Below are 13,827 nucleotides of genomic sequence, written 5' to 3'. Positions count from 1 at the left end.
ATAGTAAGAAGTAGTAGTAAAATATCGGGGAATAAATAGGTAAAAAAATCATCTTTTTTTTTTTTTTTGGGGGCGGGCGGGGGGGTAAAATCTTGTTGCTGTGTTATTTTAATCGCAGGTAATATGTGTTGCTCTTCTCTTCCCCTTTGCGCTCTCTCTCTCATCACTGATTGTTTTCCGACTCTGCACCAAAACCATCACTTGATGGGTATCGCTGAAGCTCTAATGTTCATTCAAAACCCAGATATTTTCGACCTTATACTATCAAACTTCCACTATATGATCCGTTCTCAGTATTTCATTCCTGCTTCAATCAAATCTCCCTTTCACCTCATGTGTTAGGCCAATTTTTTTCCCCACTCCAACCACAAGTGCGTAAAACCTCCTACCACATGGGATTGGCTCCAATCCACAACACTCAAAAAGATCGAATTTTCACACACCAATTACTAAAAGATCGAATTTTGGGCCAACAATTACTGCTCCTGCTATGGAACCACACCTGGGTCAGCTTGAATTATCCTTCACCAATCGATACTCCATCTGGGTCCGGGAAACGCTCAACGAATTACCCGACAGCTTCACGATAACCGACCCATCAATCTCGGGTCACCCGATTGTGTTTGCCTCTAATGGGTTCTTGAAAATGTCTGGTTATGAGATGGGAGAAGTGGTGGGGAAGAACGGGAGAGTGTTTCAAGGGCCAAAGACTGATAGGAGATCGGTGTTGGAGATTCGGGAGGCGATTAGGCAAGAGAAGAGCTTGCAAGTTAGTATAGTGAATTATAGGAGGGATGGGAGGCCTTTCTGGATGTTGTTTTGTATGCGTCCTGTGTTTGGGAAAGAGGATGGAAGGGTGGTTCACTTTGTTGGTGTTCAGGTGCCGATTATGCGAAAACGGAGGCAATCTGGAGGTGGGTTTGGTTGTGTTAGCGTAATACTAAGCTACCATAGATTGTTGTGTCGTTATTACGTTTCCTGTTTAGACTAGGTTATTCTTCATGTTTCATAGATTGCCGAGTTTTCATTGTTATGCACGTTTCTTTAGTTCATTTATGTTTCTTGGTTACCAGGTTTTGTAGGCTTGTAGCCTATATAAAGGCATTCTCGGTCTTAGTGCTTGTTAGGTGTTTTCATTAAGTTTTCTGTTTACACGAGGTTATTATTCATGTTTCTTAGATTGCCTAGGTTTCCTTGTTATGCATGTTTCTTTAGTTCATTTATGGTTCTTGGTCACCAGGCTTTGTAGTATATATAAAAGGCATGTTTTTTAGGCAATACAAAGGAATGTTAGGTCTATGTTTTGATATATGAATGAATGTGAGGTTCTTAACAATTTATTTTTTTAACAGGACGCAATGGGGGTGGTTTTTGTGAAGATGGTTTGGGGTTTAGAGAAACAATGATTGGTTCTTGTAGGAGGGAGGTGTGCTTGGATTCTGTTGTGGAATTGAGTCGTGTTTTGGCGTTAGATTCGGATGGTAGAGGTTTGTTTTCATCTTTTCCCTTTTGGTTGGTAATTGATGTTGGATTGATGAAGATTACTTGGACCTTAGCTTGTACTCTCCAGGGATTCTCTCACTGGTTCATTTGTTTTGTCTTGTGGTTGCATATGAGGTTGTATCTTAAGGTTTTCCATTTCATCCAATTTCTTCTGGCTTTTTTGAGTCCAGGAATGAAAACAAAGAAACTTAAATCTTAGATGTTGAGATATGTCCAAAAGTGAGTTATGGGCATAGGGACAAGTCTTGAACACTTTCTTCTACGATGTGCAAGATTCTTAGGAGATGTATTGTCAAATTTCTAAAATTCACTTGAGTTCAAATGGGATTTAGGCTATATGAGTTTCTATTCGTCAACAACGTTTCTTTTCCAGCAAATGGGGACTTCTTTCGCTTCGAATATCAAAAGCATTATAGAATCCAAATTTCTAGATTGCATATGGCCATTGGCTGTCGACATATATCCAACAGCCTTACACAAGTGTCGGGAGTCCGACACGGGTATTTACATGCGTATAGAAGAGTCCATATAACATAGTTTAGTGTTGCTTACTCATTCGCATTATGGGTCATTTAAGGTTCTTATCAACTGAATTTGTGTTCGCAGAGTTAGAAGTTGAAGAGCACTGTGAGGCTAGTGATCTAGAAAAGACAAAGGCCGCATCTGCCATGAACAACATCTTGTCTGTGCTAACCCACTATAGCGAGTTAACACGCAGGCTAGTGTGTGGGAAGAGATGCTGCTTAGCTGGGATGGGCCCTCTTGGTTCATCGTTAATTTTATCTCTTGGTAGAATCAAGCAAAGCTTTGTATTGTGAGTTGTTGCAAATTCCTAGTTTTAATTGCATTACCTTGGATACAGTTCTTATTCACTAAGGCTGTGAATATATTTTCTTTTGTTTCGGCAACGTATGTATGTTGCCTTGCAGATCCGATCCACACTTACCTGACATGCCTATTGTGTATGTGAGCGATGCCTTCCTGAAACTAACAGGTTTGTGAGTTGCATACTTGTTTGATTACTCCATAATGAACTTAGACTTGGAGATCGATCCAGTTATTTATGCACGCACTATCCAACTTACGGACTTTTTTATCCTAATCGAAGGGTTTTTTTTTTTTTTTTTTTTAAATCTTCAATAGGATATGCTATACATGAAGTTCTGGGCCGAAATTGCAGGTTTTTAGGTGGCGTGGATACGGATTCATCAACCATATTTAAGGTGGCTATTCTCCTTAGCTCAGTTTTTTTTTTGTTTTTACATGGCTTTTTTTTTTTTTTGGATACAAGTGATAGGAGAATATAAGTATCAGAATTACATCAAACAGAAAACAAAGTCCACAATTACTATAAGCTCGACCCAACTAATAGCTGAAATAATCCCGACAAATACAAGGGGGATAACACCCACACGCAGGTAGGGAGATTCGAACTCCTGACTTCCTAAGGAGATGCAAGAGTCCTGTTTTCAAGTGGCTTTGATTAGTAACTATTGTGGATTTGGTTCTATTGAATTCGAAAAAAAGGTTTTTAGGCGATTGTACTGAGTTTTGAGTTGGGTAATTGTTTTGCAGATAAAGGAAAGTATTCAAACTGAGCAAGCATGCACAGTACGTATCTTAAATTACAGGTCGATACATACCTATGCTTCTTATTATGTCGCGAAGGACCTCCTTATTTGTATTTGGATTTATATGCCACCTTTTTTGGATGTTTTGTTCTCAGGAAGGACAAAAGTTCATTTTGGAACGTACTTCACATCTCACCTGTTCGCAATGCTTCTGGCAAGGTAGTGTTGTTTACATTTTAACTTGCATGACTTATTCCTATTGTCTTGCATATTGTTTCTGTTTTTATCTGTAATAGGATGGTGTTTCATGTTCTTGTCGCCAAGTTTCTAGTCCTTCATTTTTTTTTTAAACCAGGGGTGGAGAATATATGTCACAGAATACCTTTCTCTCACATGGTTAAGATTCTCCTTCCCGAGTAAAAAAGATGGTCATATTTTTTTGTCCCCATTTTATCACGAACTGCTAAATCTAACTATAACTAATTAAAAAAAAATTGGCTTTGATTTGCCATTTGTATAAGCAAGATATGGAGCTGTTCGAATGCGTGATGAAATTGTCGTAAGTCGTGTGTTAGATTTTGTTATTGCTGTGATGCTTGTTTAGTTTTTTTCCTTTTATTTTTTTTCAATTTCCCCACAGCCTTCTTATGAAAACAAACTAAGCCTATCATGTCATGAAAACAACACTATACAAGCAGACAAGCCTGAGCTCAAACCCCGCTACAAGAAGGAAAACAAACACAATAAGCCATTGCGCGAAACAAGAATAAGAAAACTAACCAAGCTACATGATCTCTTCCTATGCATCAGAATTTTGATGAGAAGTTCCTGGCAAGGTATAGTTGCCCGTTTTCAAAAGAATTCTCTGCATTATCTACTCCCTAGAACATACCCTATCACTTACCCTTTTCTCAATCACCTTCAGAACAATACTAGCAAATGCTCATGTAATCCCCAATCGATGTGGGTATGGTCAGGGGAGAGGACTGGAGATACGCCTAACATTTGGCCCAATTAGGCATCAAAGAGGGCAATCCTAGAAACCCGATTCAATTGTTGTGTTCATTACATTGCTTCCTTCATTCAAAATCTAGACCATCTATAATGCCCCAATTGGCAGCATAACCGATGCCTCCAATTTCTCCATCACCGTCCAATATCAATTCGTTGTCCAATTGGCAGAAGAAGATCACAGTTGGAACCGGGGGAGTATCTATAGAATTCCCTTTTTATCTATGACAACTTGCTCTAAGGGAGAAACTCGATTGCCACCCTGGCACGTGCCTCTGCATATTATGCAAAATTGTTGGTTTCCAAGAAATGACTTTAGAGTTTTAGAGGGGTTACAACATGAACTTCCTTCTTGTGATCAATACGGCAGGAGAAAGTGATAAAGTTGCTTAGGATGTGCGACCAAATTAACAAAGAGACACCGAACATGGATCTGATACTCTGTTTAGAATTCTCAATTCTATCTTCTGGAAACTTTTGGTCAGGTGTACACAACTAAAGCCTGTCTTCTTTTCTTTGGCTTCAAATGATCCACATATGAAGCTTCTGTCTTCAAAGATTATAATCATTTCTTTTTGTTTTCTGCTACTTTAGCAATTTTATTTTATCTAATAAGACTACATTAAGTGTACAATTCCAATAGAAACCCCATGTAACTTGTGCCAAATCGAGCTCTTAATCTGTCAAACAAATGTTTCAATCTATTCCATTTTGGCATTTCATTTCATCACCGAAAAGCACTTTTATTTTGCCTTAGGTGGTTTTTTCATCGTCTTCTATGGCATGCAGATAGCTTATTACGTGGGGGTTCAAATTGATGAAGGTTGCAAGAACCACGATAAAAATGGGCTGAGCCCTGAGATGAGGCAACATAGCGCTGTGGGTGCAGTAAAGGTTGCAGTGAGGAGTTTGTCAATGGTTGCTGGTACCTCTGAGTCTTAGCAACAACAACTCGTGCATTAAAGAATTTCCTAGCGCTGTATCTGATTTTTCATTCTCCGGTTTTCTGCATTTTATTTGTACTGTAAACTAGAAGTAGGTTGGACAAGGAACTTATATAGAATAAAAGGGTTACTAAATAGTAACAGGCTTGTAGATAAAAGAGTAACTTCTTTCAATTGCAGAGAAGTTGTCATGGTTCTTGTGTTATAAGTTGATCATTTTATTGATGATCGTGTCGTGTAATTGCCTGAATTGAATGAAACAAACGATTTTTACGATAGATGATGTTTGGTTGGTGAGCTCATAATCCAACGTTGAACTGATTCATATCTGCTAAACTTGTTCGATCTATAGACTAGCAGATTCCAGCTATCAGTTTAAGTTCTGTTTGTAGTTTTATGTTTTAAAATTTCCGCAAGCAGTTTTATCAAGATATTTTGATGAAATGTTATACTCCAGTACCTTTTAATTTCATATAAACCTTCACAAAATCTACGGAAATCGTGCAAAAAACAAATACTACTAGTTTGGAAAAATTCTTGGTTTGGATTTAGGTTGGTATTAAGGTCAAAAAAGTATTTGTTGATACTATATATGCTGTCTTATGTTCATGATAGCATTCTTGTCCGTTACGATAGTATATGATTTTGCTTCGGACCTACTCCTATTTACTGAGATATTTACCTTTCGAGTGGTGCTACAGTTCCCGACGACCAAGGGATTTCGATCGGATCCCGACGCCCCACCGGGCCCACTACAGCCACCGGACGGTCGATCTGAGAGGTCCAAAAATTCTAAAAAAAACAAAAGAGTGGGCCTTCGTGAGAATCAACAGCATCCGATATGTGTAGATGCACAATCCAAACACTCCATGGTTTTGTATATATATGTTTACAAAACCATGGAGTGTTTGGATCATGCATCTACACATATCGGATGCCGTTGATTCTCATATTAGCCCACTCGTTCGTATTTTTTAGAATTTTTGGACGGCTCGGATCGGCCGTCCGGTGGCCGGAATGGGCCTGGCAGGGCATCGAGATCCCTTGGTCGGGAACCGTAGACTTTTTGTTACCTTTCTGCCTGGAAACTTTATATGGTATTAACGGTGGTGGAGCTAGGAATTTGAACAGAGCACCTATTAGACGCAAAATCTTGTAATTTTTTCTTTTCTTTTCTCCCCATAGTAAATAGCACAAGCTATAGCTCAAGCGGTTATGAGTGGGCAGTTAGGCGCCCCGTTTGTTCAGGTTTAAATTGATGGGATGATGTTGCCTTGCTGTGGTAATCTAATTCTATTAACATACTCCTTCCGTTCCATAATATTTGTCCGGTCCGTAAAACGAGGACGCAAAAATAATACAATTTTTGTAAGAAAAATTCATATTTTTTTTTCCAATAATTCACTAGATATCAATGGGTTCTTTTAATTTATGAAAAAAGTTTGAATTTTTTCTTGAAAGAAGTGCATTATTTTTGAGTCCTTTCGTTTTGCGGCCTCGACAAACATTTCGGGATGGAGGTAGTACCAGTATCCTATCGTCTGGGAAAAAAAAAAAGCATAGTAGTAAACTGAAATGTTTATGGGCCATTTACATGCTGGTACAGAAAAACCATTTAATTAATTCCTTCAAGCTCCGGCCCAATTCCAAAATTTACCAGCAAGGAATGCGCCTAATTTACCAAAAAATAGCATGGACTTGTTTACTGGAATCATGAAATCGTCTCTGTTCTTCGGTCCAGATCCTCTCCAAATATCTCTCTCCCAACATCTTCGGTGGTTTCATTCTTAAGCTGGCAACGCATTAAAAGTTGAATCCAAGGGCTTGGAAGATGCCAACGCACAAGTATTGGTTCACCTAATTTATGTGATGTCGTTTCAGTAACGGAGCTCTTAAAACGAGACCAATCATCCATATATTTAACAATTTTTTTTTTTTTAAATTTTGAATTTTGAATTCTGGAGGAAAAGTATGGTTTGGAAAGAAATGGATGGAGTTTTGCAGAAATAAGAATGATGATCAGAGTTCATGTGAATAGTTGTACTACTAAAAAACCACTTTTGGTTGGAGATGGTCTTTAGTCCATTCTCACATTCAGCTGGACCTTCAAAGGGCTTGGCAAAAATCATCAAACGTGACTGTGAGGAACCTGAATCACACAGCTTTCAAAAAAATACTATTTCGTTCATGCCATTTTCAAGCGTGAAACCTACAGCCCCATAGACAAATCGCAGCAACATGACAATAGGTCGTTGGCGCACGCAATCCAATGCAGAAACTTATCTATGAATTACTAATTCACATGAGGTTTTCCCTGTAAGAAATCCCATTAAGTGGTTATGTCTCGCATGTTACCAAATAGCAGACATCACATGCAAGTGTTTGTGGTGGTGTCTCTGGAATGAATATATATGGTTAGATTCAGAAATAATTTGCTATACTTATTTATGATGGGTAGATGAGGTTTAAACTATTTGAGAAGGAGATCCTCTCTCAACCCGGTATAGAAAATTCTAGACTTACAACATCTACGTAAGTTAATTTGAATATTAAGAAAGAGGGTCAAGAGAGAGAAAATTCTTTCTCCCAAGAGGTTGCTTTGCTCTTGCACTACGGATTGAATTCATCATCTCTTTTATTAATCAGCTTGGATCTCTTATCTTACATATCTACATGAATTCAGGTTAGTAACTTAATCCCTTCGTGTATTTTCGCAAATATAAAGTATTTGATAGTGAAAATTCATAATTTTCTAGAATTTGTAATTTTAGTTTACAGAGATCAACTTGATATTATTCCTTCCAACCAATTCTCTATGCATCAAGTACCTACAGGTTTTTTTTTTGTCACGGCGATATACATCAGCGGGGGTTGGTGGGGGTGTTAGAGTTAGCACGGGGAGACCAGAAGCTATCCATAGCTCTGGTCTTGCGGATAAAAAAAAGAGAGTACCTATAGGCTGACCTCTATGGTAACCAGTGGATGTAATTGTCAACGATCTACCCTTCATTCATTTTTATGATAGCCTTGTGTTGGACTTCCGATAGAGCTAGAGCGATTGTCCTTAGCAAAGTAGTTAAAGGATTTTTTTGAAGTTGTTTCCTTCTTGATGTACTCCGTAGATGCTAGTTTGCACGAACTCTTCTTTGGCTAGTTTGAGAGCTTGGAACTCGCTTTTTGCCTCGTAGATTTGAACATGTTTTCGTGGAACCAAATTAAACCAAAAAAAAAAAAAAAACCAAATTGAAGCGGTAATCTTGCTATTAGGAATGTACTGAAAGGAAATTCTCGTAAAGGGTTTTCATACCGCAGGGTCAGAGAATTCCCCTGAACAAAGGGCAAAATGAAGAAGTGGCTCGGGGTATTCTAAGGCATAAACATGGCTGTTGCTTCCGGCGGCTTCCCCATCTTTTATCTTAAGGGTCCTTCTATTCTCCGCCCAAGAGGCTGACTATGGGCGCGAGTTCCGTGGCAAATGGACAGTACTTTTTGCAGCGCCAGAGTGAAAGCTGAAAAATTCAACTAAGAAAGAAAGTAAATGACCAAAATAGCCCTCCAACTTTACCCTGTACGGACCTCTTGTAAGTTGTTCACCTCTACTTTTTGTTCTTGCATGTTCACGGCTACTTTTTGATTTTTTTTTTTTTATGGGTCCTTCTATTTTAATCCCAGTGAACTGACGCTAAGAGAGAATTTTTTTATGGGTCCTTTCATAAAAAAATGTTTTAAAAATAATAAACGATTCGAATAATTTTTGTGGGATCTGAGGTGGACCCTATAAAATCCATATCTACATAGCATACACATTACATATGTACACATAGCAGTACTCATACCAAATATACAAATCATTGTGTGGAAATTATTTTGAAGTTTCGTATAAATAATTGGAGTCGCTCAATTTTGTTTAAAATATTTTTTCTAAGAAAACTTGTAAAAAATCAGTTTAGATAGACATCCTTAAGTGCTTGATTAATTCTCCGCTCAATTTTATCTTTATTTGAATTTTTCGTATTTATTAGTTTTACGCAAAACTTTTGTGAAATATTGATTTGTCTCGACGAGAGGAATCGGAAGAGTAAAAAGATTTTACTTTTACCCAAGTATTTTGAAGAATAACTACTTTTTAGCAACAAAAAAAAAAGTGAAATAAGTTGATTGAGTTCTCCTAAACTTTTAAGAAAATAAGCTAGTTTTTTCCTTATTTGAAATTTTTTCGCATTTGTTAGTTTTGCGCTAAATTTTTGTGAATTATTGATCTATCTTGATGAGTGGAATCGAAGGAATAATTTTTTTTTACTTTTACCCGAATATTTTAGAAAATAATCATTTTTTAGCCGAAATAATTTTTTTTCCTCTTCCGATTTCTCTCGTCGAAATGAATCAATAATCCACAAAAGTTTGGCGCAAAACTAACAAATGTGAAGAAAATTTAAATAAGGACAAATCAACTAATTTTCTACTAAGTGGCGCGTATTAGGGGGTGTTTCCAGTAGTAAAAAATATATAAATTTTTATTTAAGGTTGAAAAGTTGTTAGGTGTTTTTGGTAATTAATAAATTGTTGAGAAATGTCAAGTTATTTCTAGTAGTAAAATTTTTTTTGTTGGGTATGTGAGTGAAAAAATTATTGAGTAGGTAAAAACTTTTTTGTTAGTGGAAATCACTTGGTAAAATGCGTTAAGTTTTTTGTATTTTTTTAGTGAAAATGATATGGTAAAATACGTTAAATTTTTTTGTGATTTTTGTTACGTGTGGACTCCACAATTTAGTTTTGAAATTTTCTACTCATGATTTTACCTCTGTTTAGATGTGTTTCTGACTCCTGAGGTGAAGTGGAGCCGTGGACCATGACGGTAATTCTCGAGATTCTCAATTCAGGGGTAAATGGTTAGTTTTGTAATTTTGTCAATTGAAAAGGCAGGATTCTCAATAGCTGTAAAGCAATTTATTGCGCGTGTCATACACTTTCAGACACAGCACAGGAACTGACGCTTTATTGATGCGCGTGTAGTACACCATCGTCCGCCTTCTGGGCGGATATTAGCATTAGCGTTATCTTAATTTGACATCTTCCTTGAGCAAAAGAACGCGTGCAGCCACTGCAGTCATGTTGTGCGTAGAAAAAGCATTAGAAAACCAATTCCGTTACTTTTCTACACGGCAGATAACGATAGGGGGACATTGCTAGTTGACTGAAATTATGAGGTTCTGACTGAAATTTTAAAAAGTAAAGGGCGGAGAGTGTAAAGTGTAAGGGTGCAAAGCGTATGTTAAATCTCTCTGGTTTTTCTTCTTGGTCTCTCTATCAAATAACTCAAAACAAGTTGAGACATTTTCCTGTACGTGGAGATTAAAAATTAAGCTGGAAAATTACTTTTCGGATCTCCACCCACCCATAAATTAAAATCCCATTCAGTCAGTACAAACGATTGACCTGTTTTTGTATCTCTTTCACTTCTGTATCTATCTACTCCATCCAACAAAACACAGTCCAAGATTCAAGAGAGAGAGAGAGAGAGAAAACAGAGCAACGCACGAAACAGAGCAACACAAGAAGAATGATCACTTTCAAGAACCACATTTCCTTGACACTCTTCTCTCTCCTCTCCGTCTTCTCTCTCCTCACCCAGTCCCAAACAACGCCACCGCCGTTGTACGCGGTGGGCCCGGGTGGTAACGAAGGAGGACGGTGGGCCGTACTCCAGAAATCCATTGGCGTCTCAGCCATGCACATGCAACTCCTGAGAAACAACAAGGTCGTAATCTTCGACTGCACCGATTTCGGCACGTCAAATCTCTCTCTCCCGACCGGAAAATCCCGCCGTCGCAACGACGCCGTCGTAAAGCTCGACTGCTCCGCCCACTCCGTCTTGTACGACGTCGCTTCCAACACCTACCGTCCCCTAACCGTCCAAACCGACGTCTGGTGCTCCTCCGGCGCCGTCCACCCCGACGGCACCCTCGTCCAGACCGGCGGCTACAACTCCGGCGACCGCAAAATCCGCCTCTTCACCCCCTCCACCACCAACTACGCCGCCGTAAACGGCGGCGACGGCGACGGCGACGATTCCGACTGGGTGGAACTCCCGGCCGACTTGAAAGTCCGCCGATGGTACGCCACCAATCACATCCTGCCGGACGGCCGCGTCATCGTAGTTGGCGGCCGCAAACAATTCAATTACGAATTCTTTCCCCAAAATACCCCTCCCGAGATATTCTCCCTCCCTTTCTTGAACTCAACAAGGGACAGGTTCGAAGAAAACAATCTTTACCCGTTCTTGCACTTGCTCCCCGACGGAACCCTCTTCATTTTCGCCAATCGGAGGTTGATCTCGTTCGATTTCTCAAAAAATCGGGTTGTTAGAGAGTTTCCGGCGATCCCCGGTGAAAAAAGGAACTATCCATCAACAGGATCGTCGGTTTTACTGCCGTTGAGAGGACGGGAGGCGGAGGTGATGATTTGCGGTGGGGCGCCGAATTTTGCGTTTTATAAGTCCGAAAAGTTTAGAGTATTTGTGGAAGGTTCTAGAACATGCGGGAGGTTGAGGGTTTCGGAGTTCGATCCGAAATGGGTCATGGAGCGAATGCCCATGAGCCGGGTCATGTCGGATATGATACTTTTACCTACGGGTGATGTGCTTATCATTAACGGTGCTTCAAACGGGACGGCCGGGTGGGAGGATGCGGTCGGTCCGGTTCTAAACTCGATTCTTTATTATCCGACCCAATCCGACCCCAGCAAGAGGTTTCGAGTGATGAACCCTTCTGCCATTCCGAGATTGTACCACTCCTCGGCTATTTTGTTGCCAGATGGCAGGATTCTAGTGGGTGGGAGTAATCCCCATGTTAAGTATAACTTCACGGCGTTTTATCCGACGGAGTTGAGTTTGGAGGCGTTTTCGCCGCCGTACATGGGCCCAGAGTACTCTTCCCTACGCCCTAAGATCGTATCCGTTGAGGCGATGGATAACGTGATATTGTATGGTCATATGATTTCCGAAGAATTCTACTTTTACATGATATATTCAATTTGTGTACTATCAATTACGCCTGGGTAAGGATGGCCCATACCACAGGGGGTCAAAGTGGACTTTCCTCATGAGACAATATGCCATCCTTGCTCGAAAGGTGAGAGCATGTACACCAATTTCTCTATATTCCACTTTTAGGTTAAATAGAGAAAAAATGAGGCTGCACCAGCCTAGCTATCAACATAGGTATTTTACAAAAAACCACTGTAGCTCTCCAAAAGAAACTAGGCATTGTAGCAAAGGAAAAAAATAAACAAATATTATCTCTGATGCAAGCCTCTCCTTCTCTCTCCTCCAAGAACCAAACCCAGTAAAATCTTTTTATTTTATATAATTCTTAAATAGTGATAGAGAGGGTAATAGAGAAGATTGATGTAGTGTGCAAGTAAAAAGTGGGTAGGTAAAATGAAAATTACACTTTTTAACTAGGTATTTTAGCTACAATTGGTGTACATGCTCTAAGCCCCCAAGCAAAGCATAAGTATGCTTCTTATTAGTGTCATATGATTCTCTCCCTATCTCTTTTGGGTAGACATAACTACATCAAGGTTTTGAATGCCGTACTGGCTTGGGTACTGGTTTTCTTAAACAGTACGTACCGTACCAATACCAGACAGTTATCAGGTACCGTTTCAGATTTAGCGCTACTACTATTATATGTAGTTAGAAATTGATAAAATTTTTACAATTCATCATACTACTTGAATCTCAATAATTACCCTCACATTATATTATCATTAAACTATTCAAATTATTATTCTAAATCCTTTTTAAAAAAATGCTATAATATCAAAACTTTATGTTCACAGGAAAAACACTTTTTTTTTTTTACCGGTACAGGAAAAACACTTCAATCCATCCATTTTGCGTTAAATGAACAGAGGGTAATTTTGTCATTGTGGTTTTAGGGTTCTCATCATTTATAAACATATACTCAGCCGTTTTCATTTTCACAACTCTTGCGCTAAAATCCCTCTCTCTCTCTCTCTTTCTCTCTCTCCGCGTTTGGATCTGCACTATATGCGATTATGCGTTCACAAAGGAAAATTAGTAGTAACTTCACGTTAAAATGGAACGCCATCAGTTAAAAAAGAAAGCGCGAAAATCAGTTTCTTAAATAAAATAGCGCCATCGCCAAAACATTAACGTCACTCCATGCTAGATCACAGGGTCAACAAAAGTGGCGCACACCAACTCCATATGGCTATGGACCATAACTAGCAAGAGGAGAAGTGTTTCCTTTCAAACGAGTTAAAATATTTTCCATTATGTTAGAATCCTTTCATATACTAAATAATGTCGTGATATTGAAATTTGATTGTAATTGATTACGATTTCGTTATAATTGAGATGATTCTCTTCCATAGTTACGCTATTTCTTCTTGTATAAATAAAGGCCTCATTATACGGTTTCATAATCGAATTCAATATTTCTTCTCTTATATTTAACATGGTATCAGAGCTATAAGACATAAGCTCTGCGGATATTCGCCTCCTGACGGGCGGCCTAAGCCTTATTGCCATCCGCCGGGCACTTAGTTACTTTGTCAATCTCCTTCACACTTTTCGGTTGCCTGCACCCACTATGCCTCTTCACCAGCGTGGCTTTTCGATTACTGGCTTCTTCGTTTTTCGGCTTTTCTTGGTTTCTTCTGGTTTTCTTCTTGGCTGTTCTCCTAATCTTTTCTCTCTCTATCTTCTCTTGGCTTGGCTTGACTTGGCTGTTCTTGGTTTCTCTGGGTTTTTTTTAAACTCAAGTTGGTAG

General features: G+C 39.0%; 2 protein-coding genes across 5 annotated transcripts; both read left to right on the top strand.

Moving 5' to 3' along the window:
• Positions 1-121: 121 nt before the first annotated feature.
• On the top strand, positions 122-5,307 carry LOC131310401 (protein TWIN LOV 1). 4 transcript variants are annotated; one of them, XM_058337395.1, is made up of 8 exons: positions 122-914; positions 1,353-1,487; positions 2,110-2,317; positions 2,433-2,497; positions 2,647-2,726; positions 3,079-3,114; positions 3,230-3,293; positions 4,875-5,307. In XM_058337395.1, the coding sequence occupies exons 1-8, from the start codon at positions 491-493 to the stop codon at positions 4,901-4,903; spliced, it is 1,041 nt and encodes a 346-aa protein (XP_058193378.1). In that variant the 5' UTR covers positions 122-490; the 3' UTR covers positions 4,904-5,307. The 4 variants fall into 4 exon arrangements, with proteins under 4 accessions (XP_058193378.1, XP_058193377.1, XP_058193376.1 ...); XM_058337393.1 differs by having other exon boundaries at positions 136-914; positions 3,079-3,134; XM_058337394.1 differs by lacking the exon at positions 1,353-1,487 and having other exon boundaries at positions 134-914; positions 3,079-3,134.
• A 5,250-nt stretch (positions 5,308-10,557) lies between these two features.
• Positions 10,558-12,089, top strand: LOC131309374 (aldehyde oxidase GLOX-like). The gene has a single exon (XM_058336028.1). The coding sequence runs from the start codon at positions 10,590-10,592 to the stop codon at positions 12,087-12,089; it is 1,500 nt and encodes a 499-aa protein (XP_058192011.1). The 5' UTR covers positions 10,558-10,589.
• Positions 12,090-13,827: the final 1,738 nt, after the last annotated feature.

This window comes from Rhododendron vialii, chromosome 12a, assembly GCF_030253575.1.
Source record: "Rhododendron vialii isolate Sample 1 chromosome 12a, ASM3025357v1".
NCBI lineage: Eukaryota > Viridiplantae > Streptophyta > Magnoliopsida > Ericales > Ericaceae > Rhododendron > Rhododendron vialii.
The sequence above is the reverse complement of the archived record's forward strand: the minus strand, read 5'-3'. Positions and strand labels throughout refer to the sequence as shown.

Coding starts and splice junctions, on each gene's coding strand:
- LOC131310401 (XM_058337393.1), top strand. CDS start 491: ATGGAACCACACCTGGGTCAGCTTGAATTATCCTTCACCAATCGATAC. Junction 1,488..2,109: donor GTTAGATTCGGATGGTAGAG/GTTTGTTTTCAT, acceptor TTGTGTTCGCAG/AGTTAGAAGTTGAAGAGCAC. Junction 3,135..3,229: donor GTACGTATCTTAAATTACAG/GTCGATACATAC, acceptor TTTTGTTCTCAG/GAAGGACAAAAGTTCATTTT.
- LOC131309374 (XM_058336028.1), top strand. CDS start 10,590: ATGATCACTTTCAAGAACCACATTTCCTTGACACTCTTCTCTCTCCTC.